The sequence below is a fragment of the Synchiropus splendidus genome, chromosome 4 (genome assembly GCF_027744825.2).
Source record: "Synchiropus splendidus isolate RoL2022-P1 chromosome 4, RoL_Sspl_1.0, whole genome shotgun sequence".
In the NCBI taxonomy this organism is placed as follows: domain Eukaryota; kingdom Metazoa; phylum Chordata; class Actinopteri; order Syngnathiformes; family Callionymidae; genus Synchiropus; species Synchiropus splendidus.
Window position 1 is genome coordinate 31,720,796 of NC_071337.1, and position 21,126 is coordinate 31,741,921.

The window sequence follows — 21,126 nt, forward strand, 5'->3', positions numbered from 1 at the left end:
ATTTGAAAGGCTTACATTTACACACACACACATATATATATATATATATATATATATATAAATATATATATATATATATATATATACACATATATATACATATACACATATATATACACACACTTACACTCACTAATTAAAACACGGCGGTAGCGGACAGAACATTCATACAACGAATTATTAATGAAGAAATATTTATTTTCTTTTAAATTACAAAAGCACACTTTAAAAAACAGGCAACAAGGTTTAACAGTGATTCCAGCCAAACTAGGGCCACCAGCCCTATCTGGACCAACCGGCTGTTCTGACTGCTCCGGCTTCAAATGTGCAGCAAGGCGAACGTCCACCCCTAGGAATGTAACACAAGACTGTAAGACTGACGTTTAAGTGATGCGTCTTTTTATTAGCAAACCAGGCAATTAAATGTGTATCCATAAACCAATGGTCCAAAACTTTTGGGCTATGAATAAACAATATATTCTGCTGACCTTTGCCGACAAATAGAAGTGACACTAAAATTTCATTTCAAGGAACTTCCAGCTTGTCAGCTCAGCCAAATGCACAACTTCAACAAAGAGGAAAAACAATCTCAACAGAATAAGTAGATGAGAATAAAAAGCGATAAAAGTGTTGCGACACAAGAGTTAACCAAGCTCGAAGCTCCAGTAAAGTCCAGCCAATAAGACAAGCCCCGACAAATGTGATCTGAATTAGGGGGCAAGAAAAGATCTCAAAGCAGATGGGACATGGTCAACCTTTGACATGATTCTTATGAAATGGGCCAGGAGATGAAGAGAGAGGAAAGTTGGGTGGCTGCAGCAAATGAGTTCCTCAGTAAAAAGAGCTTTGCAGAAATAAGTTGTTTGACATAGAATCTCTGCTCAAGACTAAATAAAAATTGCACATTTGGGACCACCGAGGGAAAGGATGGGAACTCGGAGGTGGATTATATACAGCAACCTTTCCAAAGCAAGCTGCTGCTGCCGCAAGCTATGAACCTAAAAAAAAATAGTGATTTTACTGGCCACGAGTGACCAGACCTCCATCCAGAGAGGCACTGAGGAAGTTGTTAATTTTCAGGAATATGCAACGAAGGAGACAACACAAAGTGTGGCATGGAAAAAGGGGGAAATTCAACTTGATGACAAAACCCATACAGTGCAGTTGCAGCTGAAGCTGTCAAGACACAGTGTGAATATAATGTAATCAAGAAGGCATTGAGAAGGAAAAGAGAATCCGATTGCAAACTCTCTTCACTCATACTACTGTTGTGTATTGGCAGATATCTTGTGATACGACGCACATTCCAATACTGTGATGCTGTAAGTTCAGCAATATATTGTAATATTTGTTGACAAGAGCCTTTGTTTTATGGGGGGAATCAGAGAATGATATGCTTGAAAGCCAGTTCATCGTTAAGAACTCACGTCAGTTACATTTTGTTTGCCAAACCCTTTAATCAACAAAACAGCTGCAGTGAACAGAATGAAAATGTTACCAGTACTAAACACGTCACATCTGCAGAAACATACCCAAGTAGTATTTGACTGTTAAATAATGATGTAGTGGACTTAAAACATGTCTGTCAAACCAAATGGACTTTCATAAAGTACTTGTAAATGGACCCCAGCTTTAAATACAGATTGCCATTTATTTCGTACAAGTATAGCGGAACTGACATCATCTAAATGCCATGAGTGAGTTCGTGGGTGCTCCACCTACCATCACCAGGGTCGGGTACTCTTGTATCCATGCTTCTGTTTCACCCACTCTGGCCATGGGTACACAGCCACGGCTCGGCCCCAGCAGGGTTTTTCTAAAATGTCTCTGGGCTGGAGCAGGAGGCTGTCGGCTGGAAACTTGACATGAGCCATTGGATCCAAGTGCATCTGTCCATTGCTCAAAGACGTCGGACCTCTGACTGCACCACTCTTACTACAGTCCAAATCTGGGAGCAGGAGCAATTTCGATCTGTAAAACATATCATATTCGGAGCGAGATTTAGAGAGTAAAATTTGAGGCCCTTTCACTCAGTGGGTCCAGTTTTTGTGGTCTGCACATTTGGGGGTGTTATTTTCACAATTGTTTCCTGCAGCTGCATTCGTCCATGCTGGATGAGCCGCTCATGAAATTTAGCCAATCACAGGACTAACCTAACACTTGGCGATTTGCATGTATTGTACAATTCTCTGACTGACCTTCACTAGTTTGCATCCAAACAGCAAGCCTTTTGAGGTTCTACAGTATGTGGCTTATAGTTTACAGCAATTACATGTAATCGCATAGGTTCACGTTACAGTGTGTAACTAGGTCGGAAGAAAGACTCTCACTTGAAATATCTGCTGTTGAGATTTCTTGAAGCAGCTGCTTCAACTAGGAGTAAGAAGCTGTTACATGAGTCAATACTGCATGTGCATGTGATGACGTCTGAATCAGCACATATCTAAAAACCTCGTCACCAATGGTCATTGGCCACGTTCGGCATCTGTTAAGAAATCATTCACTGGCTAAACAAAGCTACAAAGACAGGTCAGTTTAAAAACTAAAGGAGGCATAAAGACATGATGTCCACCACTGCAACAAAACCAAAGCAAATCTATCAGCATCAGGGCTTCACCTGACTCCTCAACAATTTGGGTGCTTTATTTCCCCTAAAATCGTCAGTCAGCATTTCATTAGTCCTCGCTGGCAAGGAATCCATAAAATGCCACCACACATGGTGCTGAAGTACCTGCAGTCGAGTGGGTCCAGGTACCGTGACGTGTACGCGTGCTCCGCTGCTCTGAGACCTGACCAAAGGAGAAGAACAACCATTGTCTTTGACATCTGGACATCAATATTGTCTGACAAAAAGGGTACAAACATAACAGCAATGACCATTGCTACTTCAGTTGTCAGTGAAATATGATAACAGAAAATAAAATGGTTGCAGAGACAACATTAAGAATCTACACTAACCACAAGATTTTACATTAGGATTTGATCAACCACCAGGTGGCACAACAGTCGCTCCCAATTATAGGGCGGTCACACCTCTACGATTTAGCCAGTGTATGTTGAAGTGTAAAATGTCGCGAAAACGCAGGCAGATACTGAACTTTTTTTTTTTTTTACTGAAATTGGGCATAAACATAACATCTATAGTGCACTTGTGTAGAATTCCATTAACTCCACCAAACAAATGCACAGCCTGTTCCTTCGACAGAGGAGTAACTTACAAGTTGTGTGAGAATTAGTGTTGTTGTCGCGACCACCGAAGTCCAGAGCGAGTCAAGAACGAGACCAGTCCAAGACAAGGACAAATAAGGGGGGTGAGATCAAGAATGAGACCAAATTGAATACAGAAACCTCAACCAGTCCCATAGACACGTACATTCATTTATAACTGCAAAAGAAATGGTTGTCATTCATTCAAAATAAATAAAAAAATGAATCATTGGGACAAACTGGTCTATTGTTCAGTATTTAGTTTGGGCTTGGCCCTATTCTCAGCCTCTTCATTAGTCTTGGTCACCGCTCATTCTTGGGTTGGGTAGTCTTGACAAAAATGAGTGTCATTGTATAACTCATAGAACTTATCTACAGCGTATGTCTGCGTGTTACTAGGACATACACCCGCATGCTTCTCAGCTTAACCATAACATGAGGTATCTAAGCCTATTTTAAAAATCTGTCATACGTCGCTAAATGCTGAAATCGTCAACACAATGAGAGAGGAGCAAGCAATACAAGGACATTATAAACCGGTGGTTCTTACCAAGCGAAGACCTGTCCAGGACGTCAGCACTGGAGCCATCCATGTGGCGACTGTACAAGCTGCATCTGGCAACAAGGCCCTGCTGGCTAGGTAGGTTTAGGCAGATGGAGGAAAAAGGTAACGAAACAGAGGGTGTGATAGCATGAAGGAACAGAGGGAGGAAATGGAAATGAAAAAGAGGTAAATAAAAGAAAAGTGTCAAAAAAAACTGAATGAAAGATGGGATATCAATTTCTGTTCAATAAACATGAAGAATAATGAATGGAGGTTGAGGTGGAAGCAGAGTGGCAAAGTCAATTGTACCGTGTATATTCCTTACTTGGCGTCCAAAATTACCAGGCGAAGGATGAGTTGAGATAACAAATTTAATAGTTGTGAACAACTACAGCGAATCCCCTCAGTTCACACCAAAGAATAAATCTGCATATTTAATATTCAGCCAGGCTCTTCCTTACGTTACTTAATATCTCAGGGTGCACGGTTATTAGCTTAAAAACAGAGTGCAGAGTAAAACATCTGTAATACAGGTTTTACATTGCTACAAAAAATTACAATAATAATAATAATCTAAAACATGTTACTAACTGCAACAGTGAAATCTGACACTGTTTGGAGAGAACACTGCTCCCATTTAAGAACAAGTTTTCAATCATGTCTAAAGCCCCATTTAGACTGGATGTGTTGCCTGTATGCTGCATTGCACTCTGTCAGCCCATTGGCAGAAATGGCTGCACAGACATAAATTAAAATCTACTGTTCTCGTGAAGAGTCAGTGCTTTATGGCTGTTGTCTAAAATGCTTGTCCCATCAGCTGCGACAGAAAACCTTGCACATCCACTGAAGGGCAGCACAGACTGATCACTAAGACACAACCGGCGTGAATTGCCACATTGACTAGGTTGTGTATTTGCTGCTGCGAGCTTTCACACTTGATTTTCATGAATCTGTGACCATTGTTTTTCCCAACCTGTTGTTGCTCTGTCTGCTACATATGTGAACACAATGAAATATGGCAGCAACTTCCATGGTGCTGCATCCCTCTGATAATAAGCAATACAGTTTATACAACCTCAAATTGGAAAATATGTATCAAGATGACAATATGGTCAGAATACTCACTTGCCTACAGTACATCAGCCCCGACAGACATTGAACCCAGTAGATTTTAAAAAGGCACACAGTGCCTTTGTGTTTCTGTAAACTGTTTTTGAAGCCTGAGAACAAAGTGCTCTAGTCAGGTGATGTGAGGATGTTTTAATTCAGCATAGATAGATGAGCTATTGTGAAGCAAAACCACAGAGTAACTACAATTTGGAAAAAAAAAGACCTCTTGAAATGCATGGCTCTTGCCCTGACGACACGCTGACATCACGGTGATGAGGTCACACAGACTATCTACTGTATATCCTAGACATAAAATTACAGAGGTAAAAGTAAGTCAATTGCCCAGTTGAAATCTTTTTGGGGAGCTACTGAAATAATTGAGAACGTAAACAAATAAAATAAAAGGTGGATGAGGTGGGATAGACGGGTGGTTGGGGACAAAAATGTGTTTAGAGTGCAGCACAAACAATGACTGAAGGAAAAAAACACTGTCATCATTAACGTGTGTGGTTCATGTTATATTCTGATCAGCATAATATTGTCAGATAGGCAGGATGGAATGAAAATCTGACCTGCGTCTGGCTCCACAGTGTTCAATACGTGGAGACCCGAGGTTCCGGTCCACATTGTCTCCATAGGGAGGGACGACTATGGATCGAGGTGTTCTTGATGGGGAGTGGCAGTTCTGGGACACTGCCGACTGAGTGGTTGTAAATGGCCAGGGGGGCATTTTTTGTTCTTGATGAACCGCTGGGAGGAATACATCAACTTTGTCAGAGATGAAGAGTGAAGATAGGCGTCACTGTGGTACAATCCCAGCAGAGTTTTAAGGAAGTGTAATAAACCCTAGCAAAGATCAAGCACCCAACTATCAAAAAAGCTCAATTCAAGTTTTGGAAAATGGCCTACGCACGGTGAGAGTGGAGAATGGTGGTGTATTTAACCAAGATCATCACCATCACCAACACTCCCAAGCTCTGAATTTCTGCTGCAACATTTTGATGATTACATGGGAAATAATTAGAGACACATCAGCAGTAGCCACACGACGACACAATATGAGCATTGGAAAAAGTTAGTACCGGTAGAACAAATGCTGTGAGGAACCTGTAGGGGAAAGATTTGTACGTGAGGTACCAAAAGTGCTTACCTTCTCTCCCAGTTAAAGAGTAGGGTTTGATCTCTCCCTCTGGCTTTTTGGGGACCAACTTTCTCAACTGGGTTACTGTGGAAAAGAATTGTAAGCTCAGTAAATGATCCAGCATTTGATTTTAATGTAACATGCTCCTGGTAAAGCAATAGTTTCACTACACAGCATTTGGAAAAAATGAGATTATACACCTCTGTTTCATTAACTGGTTTCCTTTATCTGCTTTAGTTTGAGGTGAAGCCCTGTAAAGAGCTGACTAAAATAGAAGGTAATCCGCAATTGAGGAGAGAATCAACAGAAGATTTTCGGGTACGTAGTTGATGACTCCCTCTTGGATCTTATTCATAGAGCTTTTAACCATGTCTTACATTATTGAAAAAATAAAAAATAAATAGAAAAAGACAACCTCAAGAAATTATTTCTTTGAACTGCAGGAAATGGCTAAATGGAAAGTAAAATCAAGGGCCAACAACACAAAGATAATAGACACACAACCATAACATAATATAATGTATGAAATGTACACAGCATGATGAAGGCAGCGGAATAGACACGCACCTGATCGATTGTGGAAGAAGCTTTCAAAAACCACAAAATTATTGACCTGAAACAATACATAATGGTCGTAAAAGGTCTTGTCTAGGTCTTAAATGCAGCAATGCAAAGGAGAATCTGTTCAAAAGGTCCCATTCTATGCAAAACTGACCTTAACATAGATGTCAACGACAAGATACAACCATCCATGCCGTAGCACTACACTGCCTCTCTGCCTCTTATTTCACACAGACAATGTGATAATGTTGTAATGTAAATTTCTTCAGCACATAATTTAAGATTTAGGGAGTAATCATTAAAAGAAACTTACTATAGACCTCCAATAAGATCTAATATTAATTTAGACACCCACAAAAGTGGTAATATAACATGTGACCTTTAAAACAGCTGACATAAACAAGAAGGCAGAAGCACAGATAATGCAGTTGATAATACCACCTGCCCGCCCACACTCACTACCAATATTAAGTCCCATCGCCATGTGGATAGGGCAGGTATTAAGCTAAATGCAACTCCACTAGAAGGCCCTAAATGAACTAATACTTCTATAATGCCTTTACTTTCACAGAACAAAGTTGTGGTTTTAGATGACTTGCCGGAGGGAGGCAAAATCTACAGTGACACTTTATTTATTATACCTACAACCAAATAGTTGTACCCATTATTAAGAAGTATGATTAAATAACTAGTACATATTTCTGGAGATAGTTAAACATTTATTATAAATCCCTTTGACCCTACATCAAACCAATGTACAGTACAACCTTACCTGTGGAACACTTTGATTCAGACAGTAGTGTTTTGCCAAGAAAGAGAGGAATTTGGGTGAAGGCCTGTCATATGCCATTCGTGCTGGCTCTAAACTCTTGTGCTACAAAGAAAGACAGAAATAAGACACAATAAATATCAGCTTCCAGTAATAAGTAGCAGCACTTACTGAACTACATAGTAAAAATCAACCAATATCCAACTAGTGATATGTAAGCTCAGGTTAATGAAAAGCAGCCTAGGTCACTAACCTGTGACAAAAAAATATCCGCCTTCCCCATTGCTCAGATTCAGTGCTTTTGAGTTCTAACAAAGCAGGAAAAAGCAAACCAAGATACATTGCTTCTCAGTAGGATTAACAATGGCGTGGATCAACTCTGAGTCTCTGAATCGGTGTTAATTGTGTTAGATCAAATGGTCCAAATAGGTTTTCTGACACACTTGTCTGGTCTTGGTTCATGTCAATGCAGGGTCTCCCGCTGTAAAAATTGTTGGCTGTTGGATATTTGACGGACATCGGTATTGGCAGTGTCGTCCTCGGTTTAGTGATCATGGACAAACTCTCACAGGCAGGGCTAATGCTGCATCCTGGCATCAGTTAGGGATCAAATTCTGATTCGGTCAGTATTAGTGAAATCTTCAATCATGCCGATGAAAACAACCATTTAAGGGGTGTGAATTGTGAAAATATTATTAATATTATTCATCATCAATCGACAAACCGTTTATATAACAATTTCAATGAAAACAATATGACAAAATGATAATTTATTCACATTATTTCTAAAATTGCTTCAAAAGCATCCAAAAAATGTGTCCAGATGGGTCCATAGTTAAAGTAGACTGTCAAGCAGTAAGACCCTGTATGAACCAGGGTTGAGGGCTTTTTTTTCCCTCTTTCAGCAAAAGAGAGATAGAAGCTCCATAGAAGGTTGGTGAAAGAGATTTTGTCCTAGAAAATCTCATTGAAGGCATCAAGAAGTACTGGAGATATGAGGTAAGAGAAAGACTTGTAAGACACTTAAAAGGTGCACCAAAAACCATCAGGCCGGCCATGGAGCTAAAAGGATTGCATACTGTTTATTGCCCGTTTAAATTCATCCAAAGATATGGGTGTGTTGTTCTGATTTCTGGAAAGAAAAAAACTTTTTTGGGATTGGATTTTACCGGACCAAACTGGATTCACACTAAGTACGTTTTTCCACTTCCTGTGCCACAATATGATGACAAAAAATCCAACATTAAATTAATTATGCATCACCTTGTGCGGCAATCAATTTTACCTGCAGCATGAAGTTGAATAGTTCAAGTCCATAACCATTTCTCTGCATGCTCTCTGCTACATAGAAATCCAACGCACACTCTGGCTCTGCCTCAACGTGAACACCCTGTCTGTCCTGTGAATCACAGAAAAGGCTAGAATGACAATCAATAGAAAAAAAGATTGTATCAGAAATTAAGTCTAAAAGGTCCTACTTACGAGTAGAAACAATTTCTTGCTTCCAATTTTGAGGTATCCTAAAATTGCACCGTTCCCCCTGCATACATGGAACAGTAGCAAAACATCAAGCAGATTTGAACATACAAGTTATACCAGAATCCAGACTCATAACACCCATCATTTATTATGTTATATAATAACACATTTAAAAAGGGTTAGGGTTATATTCTAAACAAAGTTCTAATTTCAAAAGTATTTCTGTTTTCAGCTCTGTTCCGTTTAGCTGTGCACAGAGCATCCTGTATCCTGATGAAGGAGCATAGCATATTTGACCTATTATACCTGTTTCGAGTAGGTTCTCAAACAAAAGTGAAACACAGTAAGAGATATTTTCCAATGTATTATAAGTTATTTTCAAATGAATCAAATTCAGGGCAGCATTGCACTTAGCACTATAGCCTGGAAACTTGCCTTTGTGTTTCACTAAAGGTATCCTGTCGGCACATTCGTTAGAATGCAAGTTAAAAAGCTCCTCAGCTTCAGTGTTAGACAAATGCCAAACATAACAGATTGATGTTTTAACGGTGCCATTGAGCATGTAAGATTGTTCGTCTACCCAAAAGATGAAGAGTGTCCTAAGAAATGGGTGAAGGTGTACTATTCATTCACAGCTCCGCTAGAATCTTTTGGCACAAATGTTCCCCTAAAAACAGGTTCTGAAACTGACTGCAAATGCCCACAGTTTTCAAATGTTAACAAATAGCAAGCGACGATACCTACCCATCAAAACAGCTGAGAGAAAAGAGTAAAGTAAGGTAAGGTAAAGTGCAATTTCCTCTATTTACCTACACACATTATGTTTTGTATTCCTGACCCTTTGAAAGAGGGTAAACATCCACTTCAATTGGTTTGCCAGATTTTCATATTGCTGTCCAGTGTTTTGGAGTCGGGTTAGGATCTTTGATCCAACACTGTCAGAGACTTCCTTCTCTTAACAGCGTGAAACGTCATCTTTATTCAACTTGGCTCCAACAGAAAGTCCTTCATTCACATGAACCTGCTTGTCACCCTCAAAACCGTAGACAAATCTCTCTCATCTTTGCCGATATTGCCAGTACTTCCTATGCTTCAGTGCAGTTTTTTGAGACTCGACTGCCTTTATTCTTCCCACAATGAGGAAATGGTTGACATCAAAATCAGAATCACTATTTGTCCAGGGGGAAGTTGCTTACATTTGGTGCTGTTACACCACAAGATGGCACTGGCATTTGACCTATTTTTAGTAAAGAATTGTCAGAATCACAATGTGGTGGTCATACTGTATATCCACTTTGAAAGGAGTCAGTTGAGGTAGTATGGGCACCTCGTGAGGATGCCCCCTGGACACCTCCTTTTTGGAGTCATTTCAAACATGGCCTGTTTTGACAATTTGATACGTTAGTGCTGCAAATAATGGAATAACTTACAAACTTAATAATCTACTACAGAAGACTACAGAAGAGAGATAATGAAATCCATGAAGACCCATTGTTAAGAGATGACTGTCGCGGGGAAAGAGAAAGAAGCGCTGTTGTGCTGCAGCTGTCCCGTGTGCAGTAAATGTGGTATAGCACTTGTTCTGTCTGTCTTGTAATATCAGAATTACACATCTGTCAAATCGTTCTCCATCAGTCTTTCTCAGATGCACTGAAGTACCCAAATCTTGAGGGACCTCACAACTCGGTTATGATTCAGGAGGAACGACTGGATTCTAAACCGATTTATCTTTGAATGAATGTTTAGTTTAAAGGTATATATATATATATATATATATATATATATATATATATATATATATATATATATATATATATATATATATATATATATATATATAAGCCACTTTGCAGAAAATATGGTAGCTTTCATGGGCTCCACCCCTCAAGAAGAAATAAGCAAAAGAAAATGAATAATGCAAAATCAGGACTGTTAAAATCCAAATAAAATCGAATCCTAGAGGAGCTCTTAAGACCACTTCTCGTCTCAGAGAGATATTGAGGTAAGACATCAATGAAGGGATGCTAATGGATGAACACATACAGTAGATTCTCACAATCACCCCTACCCATTGGCATCTCCATCCTTCAGTAGATACAGTTGATGCCGCTGGCACTGCAGCTTTGAAGCACTTGTTATTGGTGCAGGTAGATTTTGGGCCTGAAGGAACAAGACCAACGTCACATGCCATGTCAAAGGGTTGACCAACAATATAAATCAATGATAGTCCAGGTAAGAGAAAGCCTTTCGATTGATTCGATGAGGAAGGTGCACAAATGGAGAAAAACTATAAAATGTGACTTTGACATGTAGTCTTTTTAACTACAAAAACGGAAATTCTATTGGGGAAAAAGTCAAATGTATTTTGTAAATCCATATTTGTCATGCACTGTAAAGTTGGTCTCTGACCTGTGCTGAGGCTCTGCCAAGTTCGTCAACCACAGTTACAATGAGGGACTGAAGATCTGATCTGCGCAGAAAAGCCATTTTGCCAATTGATTACATCATACAACACAATCACTGCACGGCAGGAGTCACCAGAACGTTGTCATGGGGGGTAGAAAAAAACAAACAAACAATTGCCAGTCTCTTACCTCCCCGCGGATTTTGGACTGCCAACAAGATTATGGTCGATAATGGAGACCCTCTCGGAAAACAACTGGTTAATGTCGAAAGGAAACTCCATGGTTGTGGAAAGAGCAGCACTAAACGGGCTATTGTTTCACAAGCTAATGCCGACAGAGACCACCTTGAGCTAACTAGTCCCCCGGCAAACGTAGCAACCGGTGAGCTAAATCAGTAGCATATATGTTTTTTGAGGCATGTGGTCGATATTTTAGTTCCGCTACTGAAAGTATTACTGAGCATAGCAGCTTGACAATGTTCGACTAATATACTTGATGCTACTGTACGCGACACAGCGCTATTATGACGTCACATAGGCAGCGACCAGCGTTGCTCCATTTGCTAACACACAGACACGCGCACGCACACAGGGAGACCGACAGCAGTGTTGATCAACTTTTTTAAGCCGCGGCACCCTTCATTTATTGAATAAAAAAGGCACACCACCAGTGGAGCCATGGTCAAGGCGCTTTTGTGCTTAGTTGAAATTGTGGAAAGTCACTTTTTATTCCTGACAAATTGGATCTACTGATACCCGTCAATGGAGTACTGAAATGTATTTGTTTAAAACGCTTTTTAATCATTATTTTAAAATCCTAATTTCGATTTCATGAAAAATACTCTCCTGCGGTGTCTTATCCTGAACTGACACGAACTTTCGTTTTGCTACCAGGAGATGGCGGTATTCTATTTTTTTAATGCACCTTGCCTTCCCCGAAGACTTGGATAACCTTTATTACCCCGGCCGTGGATTACAGCAGAAAGGTGGATGTTAAAGAACCAATACAAGCAAAAATCATCATCGAAGTTATTAGTTGAGGGAAGTAGAATCTGCTTTTTTTTTTTAAACAAATGAGATTGATACAGAAAAATCGGACATTTCTTTTTTAGGACAATAATCAAAACTGCAAACACCAGACAACAACATTGAAGGGTAAGAAAAGAGAAAGTATAAATTGATTTACATAATGTGTGATACTTTTTTTTATGTGTTCATAAGTCCAATTTTATTACATGTGAATAGAGTTGACTGAAAAATGTCAGTTTGAGGCCTTTTCGAGTATGTTTGGCTCCAGTCACAGGTCATGGTGAACCCAATGCTGCAAGTGCGCCAAAGACCTTCCTCCGGATACCTGTCACCAACACGCTAATCTTCGAAAATGTTATAATATTGCCGTGAGAGAGTGTCATGTGTGCCGTGGGAAATGATCCAGTTTCACCTAATTTGTCCAGAGACAGGGTGGGCGATCATGAACAACTAGAAAATGTTGACGAACTACCAGTGTGAGGAGATCACATGGATTCTGTCACATTCTTTCTATACGCTATAGATCTACGTTGATGGGCTAATTCATCCCTCAGTCAAAGCAGCGCTGGAGTCGCGAAGAAGCCGGTCAAATGCGCACATTCCAACTTGTATTAAACCTGATGCGCCTCTAACTTGACCACACGCCTTCAGAAGAGCTAACAGATCTAACGTCTAACGCTAACGACTTCTCACTTCAAAACTTTATTGACACTTAAACGTCTGTGAAAATTAACCAACAAAAATTAGACAGTGCTTTTCAACCATGCTTCAATAGAATCTTTTTTTTTTTTTAATTAACTCATAAAACAGGTATGGGCAAAAACGATAGTAACCCTAGAAAAGACTGAAAATAATGTGAGCAAAGGGACAAGTTAATTCAAGGTGTCCACTATTTAGCATCACAGGTCTCTACAATCAGTAATCCCTCAGTGAGCCTCCAGGACCACAGGTAGTCACTGTGCTGTTGGGTGACATGGTGTGTACCACACTCAACAGGGACCAGAGGACACAAAGGAAAGTGTCTCAGGCAATTAGACAGAAAATTATTGTCAAGCATCTTAAAAGTAAAGGCTATTGTCATGAAAGATGTTTGGCTTCACGACAGCTACAGATAACACTTTACGGGAGTATAAAAGAAAGATCCCGGATGATGATTTCATGTGGAACGTGGTGGACAGTGTATGCATCAACCTGCAATAAACAATGTTAAACAGAGGAAGACTTCCCTCGATCATTTACAAGGTGTCAGAAGTGTTACGACACCCACACTCAGGGGAAGGGCAGATGTATAACTGAGATGGCAAAGTTTAATCCCCCAGCGAACTTTCCTTTTGATAAACCGATGGAGTGGTCGGAATAGATACAACAAAGGCGAAGTACAAGTAAGCTGTCTGATTTATGCAATGTGCAATGAGGCAGAGAACATTTATAAGTCGTTCGCCGTCATGGTGCAGAAGGTTGATGAGTGCTTCTTTCCGGGAGGAATATCTTCCACGAATGGGCTTGTTTTCATCAGAGAGACCAGCGACCAGGGGAGAAAGTGATGTGTTTTATCCAAGCCCTGTATAAACTGTCGGAGCACTGCGAGTTTGGTGTAGCCAGAGAAGAGAATTTTTGCGAATGCATTGTTGTCGGACTTTTGGAGCAAGAGCTCTCCCGCAGGCTGCAGTGACACAAACAGAAAGACTAACCATTTACAGTTTATGTAGTCCGGGGACACAGCGTCAACAATCTACTCAGCCGGACCCTGTCAGTAAGGATGAACCTGGTGAGGAGAGTGGATGAAGTAAAACCCAACACGTGTCACTTACAAGCTTATGGCAAGCATGGCACAATAAAAACTGAACCTGCCAAATAGAGTTAGAAGGATGGAGACCAATGGGATCATTGAACGAGTTACATCACCAACTGAATGGTGTGCACCGATGGTCCCCGTTCTAAAGAAGAATACAGGTAAAGCAAGAATCTGTGTGGATTTAACAAAACTGAATAGATCTGTGAAAAGAGAGCACCACATCCTGCCAACACCAGATGAAATAACAGCCAAGTTGAGTGGTGCAACAGTATTTGTCTCCCTAGACGCAGCTTGTGAATTCTGGCAAACTCCTCTCCATCCAGACAGCTGTAACTTCACGACATTTATTACACTGTTTAGGAGTTATTGTTTCAAGAGACTGCCCTTTGGTATAGCAAATGCACCAGAGATCTTCCAGCGTAAGATGCTGGAAACTCTAAAGGGAATGAAGGGAGTAGAAGTCTTTATGGATGACATCCTGGTATACGGGACTTCAATGGAGTAACACGACGAGAGACTCGAAAAGGTGCTACAGCGCGTTCAATCTGTAGGCTTGAAACTCAATAAGGAGAAATGCTTCTTCAGAAAGAGTCAACTCCGCTTCTTGGGTCACCTAATCGATCAATGCGGGTCAGGCCCGACCCAGATAAAGTTGGGGCCATTTGCCAGCTCCCACCACCTGAAAATGTACACGAGTTAAAGAGAGTTCTCGGTATGGTGAACTACCTTGGAAAGTTTGTACCTGCTCTGGCTACAGTCAGCCAACCGTTATATGAGCTCTTTAAGAACAAGAACACCTGGGCTTGGAATCACTTGCAACAGCTTTTGACGACATTAAAAGGATGCTGACAGAAGCGCCTTGCTTTCTACGACGTCACTAGGCCCACAGCGGTATCTGCTGATGCCAACAGCTATGGACTGCAAGCAGTCCTACTCCAACTCTATGGAGAAGAATGGAAGAACAGTTCCAGGCGTTTATCTGAGGCTGAAACATGCTATGCCCAGATAGAAATGGAGTCGCTGGCTAGTGGTTGGGCTTGTGAAAATGTGTTCTTTGCAGCCTGGATGAGTTCCGACTTGAGAGCACAAGCCGCTAGTACCGGACAACATTCCTTTGAGATGTCAATGTCTTTTAATGCAACTCATGAGATACAAACCATGAGCTGAATATGTACCTGGCAAAACTCTGCACATAGCTGATGCTTTATCCCAAAGTCCACAAACTTACACAAAAGAAGTGACTGACACACACGCAGAAGTAAGAGTGCTTATGTGGCCCAGCATCCCAGCATCTCCAAGCAGAATGGAAAACAACTTCCTCTGACTCCAAACTGCAGTCTGTCTTATCATTTGTGAGAAGTGTGAGAAGTTTCACAGAACGTGAGATCATACATGAAAGAAAAAAACAAATTTCAGAAACTGGTGGTCTACTCATACGGGGAAACAGGATTGTGATCCTAAAGTCACTGAGAGCTTGGGGAAAATCCACAAGGGGCATCAAGGACTGACAAAATGTAGAAACAGAGCAAAGTCATCATTTGGTGGCCAGGACTTTCTGCTGATCTGAAACATCTGGTGATTACGTGTCACACTTGCCAAGAACACGAGAACACAACAGAAAGAGCCACTTATCTCTACACCACTTCCAGACCGTCCATGGAAGAGAATAGTCCTCTACCTCTGTGAGTACAACAAGAACATTTACCTTGTTATATGTGATTATTACTCAAGGTTCCTGGCGATATTACACTTGCCGTCCACAACCAGCATTCAAGTGATTCAGAAACTAACGGACATGCGCAGAGAGCAGTACAGACTGCCAAGAGGATCCTCTGGCAACAAGACCCTCTTATAGCTCTCATGAGCTATTGGTCAACTCCATGCGTCACCACGGGAGTCAGCCCAGCAGAACTCTTAATGGGGAGAAAGATCCATACAACACTGCCAACCCTGGAGAAGAATCTTCGACCCAGATGGCCCAATGGAATGTCTGTGAAACGGAAGGATGCTGATGAGTAACTGAAACAAGTTTTTTACTACAACCGCCGCCATGGAGTCAGTTGAACCCAGATAAGGCCTGGAAAACCACAGCCACAGTATCCAAGGAATCTGTTACTCCAAGGTCGTACCTCATCAACACACCACAAGGAGTGGTAATTGCGTCGAACCCGGCGACCTCTACAAGAAGATCTGGCTTCACGTAATGAACTAGAAGCGTTGCTCATATCCGATGTGAGTGGAGATGAGACCTCTCAACCCAGCAGTGCTGTTGTCCCAGAGTAAACCTGTTGACAGACTGAATCTTTAGCCAATGAAGGGGTTAGCCATTTCAGAGCTTTGGAGTGTTCAATGACTGTATTGTTCTTATGGATACATGTCACTGTAGTACAAGTGTCATGCCAAAGAAACTGCATTTGGAGTTTGTTTACACAACTAAGTTATTTATAGGTGTTGTTATAATGTGAAAACTCTCACCAGCAAACTAAATATTAAGCTATATAGATAGACCTTTGCTTTGGCCATTGTTAATTAAATGTAAATGCCATAGAAGGTGTTTGACTTTACGACAGTTGCAACTATAACACTTTATGCGAGTATAAAAGAGAGATACCGGATGATGATTTCATGTGGAACGTGGTGGACAGTGTGTCTCTCAACCTGAAATAAACAAAGTTAAACGGAGAAAGTCGATCATTTTACAGCTAAAAGGCCCTCTCCAAGCAGCTTGATGTTCCTGTGACACAAGTTGCACATATTATTCACAAATTTAAGATCCATTTGAACCTGATTTCAACTTTTTGGCAAGGCACAGCAAATCTATGATCACAGACGAAAAAATGAAGAATGTAAAGAAAAGAAAACTGTTATAGAATAAATGAGTTTTTCTTCCATTAAATGAAAGGTACACACAGTGGTTAGCACTCTCGCCTTGCAGCAAGAAGGTAACCAGGTTGATTCCCGGGTCGGACCGGTGGGCTTTCTGCATTGAGTTTGCATGTTCCTCCCAATGTGCACGCGTGTATTCTGCAGCTACTCCAGACTTGGACACTCTAAAATTGCCCCTAGGTGTGTGTGTGTGTGTGTGTGTGTGTGTGTGTGTGTGTGTGTGTGTGTGTGTGTGTGCCCTGTCCAAGGTGTATTCCTGCCTCTCGCCCAATACCGCTGACCAGCACTCCACGCAGCCCGTGACAGAACTACGATGGTTAATTGACAATGTACTAAAGTATAAATGTAAAACTCTCTTAAGAAGGATCCGCAGTACAAAACTTAATGCTTTTGACAGTGGGGCGAGTATTGACACCTCCTCACCACAGTTTTGATCTCAAAACCTGTTTGAGGCAACCTTTCATGAGGCTCTTCACCTTTCGGTCAGAATAACAGGCTTACATGCTCTCTGGTACCAGCAGAACATCCAGCTATAATGCAACGGTTCAGCATTTCCCCCCTGACACTAAAGCTGATGAGCTTGTCTTCATTCGAATCGTGCGCTGATGGGATCTACCTCCAGTGACGTCACCAAGGCTCGTTTCTGGTTGTCACTTTGACTCACTTAGAACTAAATTTACCCTTATTTATTGTTGGAATTCAATAAAACCATCTTTGTAGGTGATATATGATTTTCATACTCTTTTTCATATAATTCCATCAAAACCTTGCTTCTCCACTAGAACCCTCATGCATCCATATGACCTTGGGACATCTCACTATGAACTCCAAATGGACACTAAACATTGCTACATAAATCATGTGTTGTAAAGAAAATCTGGTTGGACCAAGTCTGCGTTTCTAGCACTCAAACTATCATTGTCCTAGTACTGCACATACTTTTCAGCTTGTTTGGATGATAAAAAAACCCTTGCGAAGACAAGTGTGAAAAGGGGGCCAGCACTGTTTCATTGATTGTTAATTATAAGTAAGCGAATGTTGTACTGATCCACGTATAAAAAGTGGTCTAGTAATGCACAATTACATTTCTCTTTGAAATGACAGACTGCTATTGGCACCCTAGCATCACTGTGTGCAGATGAACAGTTGACAAGGGGCCAGCATGTCCGGTCCCAGGCCACAGCTGGGACGTAGGGGATGGCCAGCATCCCTCACTTAAATGAATATCAATCAGGGCTTCAGGGGCAGGGGTCACATCTCTGTCCCAGCTGAGCTGCGATTGGCTGGTGCAGGACCAACATGCTACGGGTCAGAGAAAGCCTCTCCATCACTTTCTGTCCAGCGGCAACAATAAGGGTGAATACATAATGAGCCACGTCTGGACTGGGGTGTCCTCCTCTCAATATTCTCAGTGTGGCTTTGGACTTGACCAGCAGCAGCGCCCTGCCATGGACTTTGGCCAGGATAGACCAGAAATGCTTTAAAAACATCACCTCCGCTTTTTCAAACCAAAGATTCTCCCCGAAGTGAGGAGGAAATTCTCCTCAGGGATCTTCTGCTTTTTCTCTGTTTCTATATCGGCTTGGAGTTATTGACTGAACAGCTTTAAGAGTGAAGACAGAAGATGAAGCTGAGAATCCTCTTCTGTCTGGCATTGTTCCTCTGTCTGAGTAAGTTCACATCTCTTTTAACTTTTAATTTTAGAGTGCAATTGGGAGAGTGAAACCCAGGAAGTTGGGTGTTAGATATCATTCAGTCAGATCCCAAAGGTTTGATGACTCAACTGAAATGTGACCAATTTGATGATGAATTTCTATGACAATAATGTTCTCTTAACCAGTAGATATTAAAATGCCCTGATATTATTGTCACTTTTGAATACAATGAGCATGGAGATTCAATTTCAGGTTTTACAGTTTGCATGCTACTAATTGCTGGTGCTAGTCATCGCTCTGTGTTTAAAATAACTTGAAAGTTGTGGAGGAAATATGTGATATGGGAACAAATTATTTAATTTCGGGAATGTCACAGGTCACTGTCTGGATGGTGGATTTTTTTAGAGAGATCAGACCATTTTAGGCATTTGTGCCAGATTCGCACTTGGGGCATTTGTTTTTGAAGGATACCTTGTCATTGGGAGATGTTGGGGATGGACTGAGGCGGCATGGTTGAGGTTTGTGCTCTCTGAGTGCTTTTCCAGTTGATGTTTCTTGTTTCCAGGCACCATTATCACACAGTGGTACAACTTCAAGTCAGACACATTGAGGGTCAATTCATTGACCTTAGACCATAACAGGCTGGGGCCCGGGATGTGGGGTCTCCTTGGTCAGCTCTGCAGTCAGAGGATGAGGTCAGCATAGGCACAATAGCTCTTCCTGACCTTCGTCTCCACTGACCTGACCTTCACACCCTCATCTCCATAAGAAAAGCTCAATCTGCACACTTGGAGACCTTAATAAATATGTGGGGGTTCTGCCCACAGCTGCTCATGACCATAACTCCCCTCCCACACACACACACACACACTGCTGGATGCTAAAACTTTTTCCGTGAGACTGTGTCTGCTAAATGTGTACTAGCAAAAATGCTAATTGCACAAACACATAGACACACTTACAAATGTTGCAGCACTACAACTATATAAAACCACCAAAGATGTATTGGATTATCACACTACCTGTGGGTTTACTGCCACATCCAAAGTCAGGTACGGTTTAAAAGAAAACACGCAGGTACCCAATTTGCAATCGAAAAACTACAAGCATAGTACCAATACAATCATTGAGAGGGACACTCATCAGATTAATGACAATTTGTCATTTGTTCAACTCAAGCTATGACTGCTTTTTATATACAAAATGAATTTATATTAAAACACATTAACACACAGATTACAAAATAAAAACTGTGCGTGTACATACTGTTGATCATCTTTGAATGTACTGGGTTTTCTTGATTCTCGTGGTTTCAGGTCCTGGGCAACAATGGGTTTGCAGGGTCTCCAATATTTATTTATTTATTTATTTATTTATTTTGTAATCATTACCAAGAAATTGGCAATACCAGTTCTGTCCCTCCATCCTGGCCCCATCTGGAAAAAAAGGTCTCCATCACTTCAAAAACACTGGCAATTATTGATCAACTTGCCCAAATAGCATCTGTGCTGGGGCTCAAATACTGAAGGCTTGTGCTGGAACTGTGATTAAAGCCTTCAGCAAGCAACCAGATCTTAAAAGCTCATCAACAATAAAACCGTTTACGAGTAAAGAGGGTGCCTGTTTTTTCCAACAAGAGATTCAGAATGTCTTGTATTAGAAGCGATTGGAGAAGAAATATATTAAAATCAGAACCTCAACATCTTGGTTGTCCTTTATGTAGATTTGATAAGAGTCTGTGAAGGTCATGGGCAGCAGTCTACTGAACAATAGTGGCTGGACACCCATGTTTAATCCCCCCACCATCCATCCTCACCTCTGACTCCCACATGACCCAAGAGGGGCTCTAGGCGGGGGGTTGTTCAGCAACCCCCATATCTAAAACATCCTGTCTTTATATTGAAAAACACCAATCAACCTCTGAGAGTCGTTGACCATCCCTCTCCACTACCCCCCTCGGAGGTATTGATCAAGCTTTCTTTTTGTTCACCTAAACAGAAGGTTCAATCACACGAAGTGGCAAAGTTACATTAATTATGATATTGTTTTAATATGTTGATGCAAAGAACAGAAGTAGGTCACTATTTGGCTGAATTACATTGGATTTAATTTCCACTATGAACTAATAATATGGCCAACAGATAAGATGGCTCTCTAGGGGATTCCTGCGAAAGAAGCAGTGTTGCACAGCAACATAGGTTGCCATAGCGCTTTCCAGATAGAAATGTCACTGATGCTTGTATAGTACATATCGTACAATCATGATATTGTATATTCGAATATTTCCATAACTGTTCAAGTTATTTTGATCAAATGCTGACAATGAAATAAACTCTCTGTATAGGTAAAAATAATCACCAGAGACTGCTCAGCTGGGATCACCAAAAATGATAAGTGTGAATAAACTCAAAAAGCTGAACATTGGCTTTCCCTATAAAATCAATGGGCATACGAAATGTGGGACATATATGTAAGATGTAGAGATGTCTAGTGAAGGAACTGGAACAATTTCATATCAAAAGTCGTGTTTGTGAAAAAAGGTTTGC

At 41.0% G+C, this 21,126-nt stretch overlaps 1 protein-coding gene across 3 annotated transcripts; it reads right to left on the minus strand.

Annotated features, from left to right (window-relative positions):
- Positions 1-202: 202 nt before the first annotated feature.
- atat1 (alpha tubulin acetyltransferase 1) lies at positions 203-11,738 on the minus strand. 3 transcript variants are annotated; one of them, XM_053863976.1, is made up of 13 exons: positions 11,406-11,738; positions 11,221-11,281; positions 10,880-10,971; positions 8,815-8,872; positions 8,618-8,731; positions 7,336-7,437; positions 6,570-6,615; positions 6,012-6,086; positions 5,434-5,611; positions 3,758-3,843; positions 2,732-2,789; positions 1,723-1,971; positions 203-349 (listed from the first exon to the last, which is right to left on the minus strand). In XM_053863976.1, the coding sequence occupies exons 1-12, from the start codon at positions 11,495-11,497 to the stop codon at positions 1,725-1,727; spliced, it is 1,209 nt and encodes a 402-aa protein (XP_053719951.1). In that variant the 5' UTR covers positions 11,498-11,738; the 3' UTR covers positions 203-349; positions 1,723-1,724. The 3 variants fall into 3 exon arrangements, with proteins under 3 accessions (XP_053719951.1, XP_053719953.1, XP_053719952.1); XM_053863978.1 differs by lacking the exon at positions 203-349 and having other exon boundaries at positions 1,781-1,948; XM_053863977.1 differs by lacking the exon at positions 203-349 and having other exon boundaries at positions 1,828-2,574.
- Between the last annotated feature and the right edge of the window lie 9,388 nt (positions 11,739-21,126).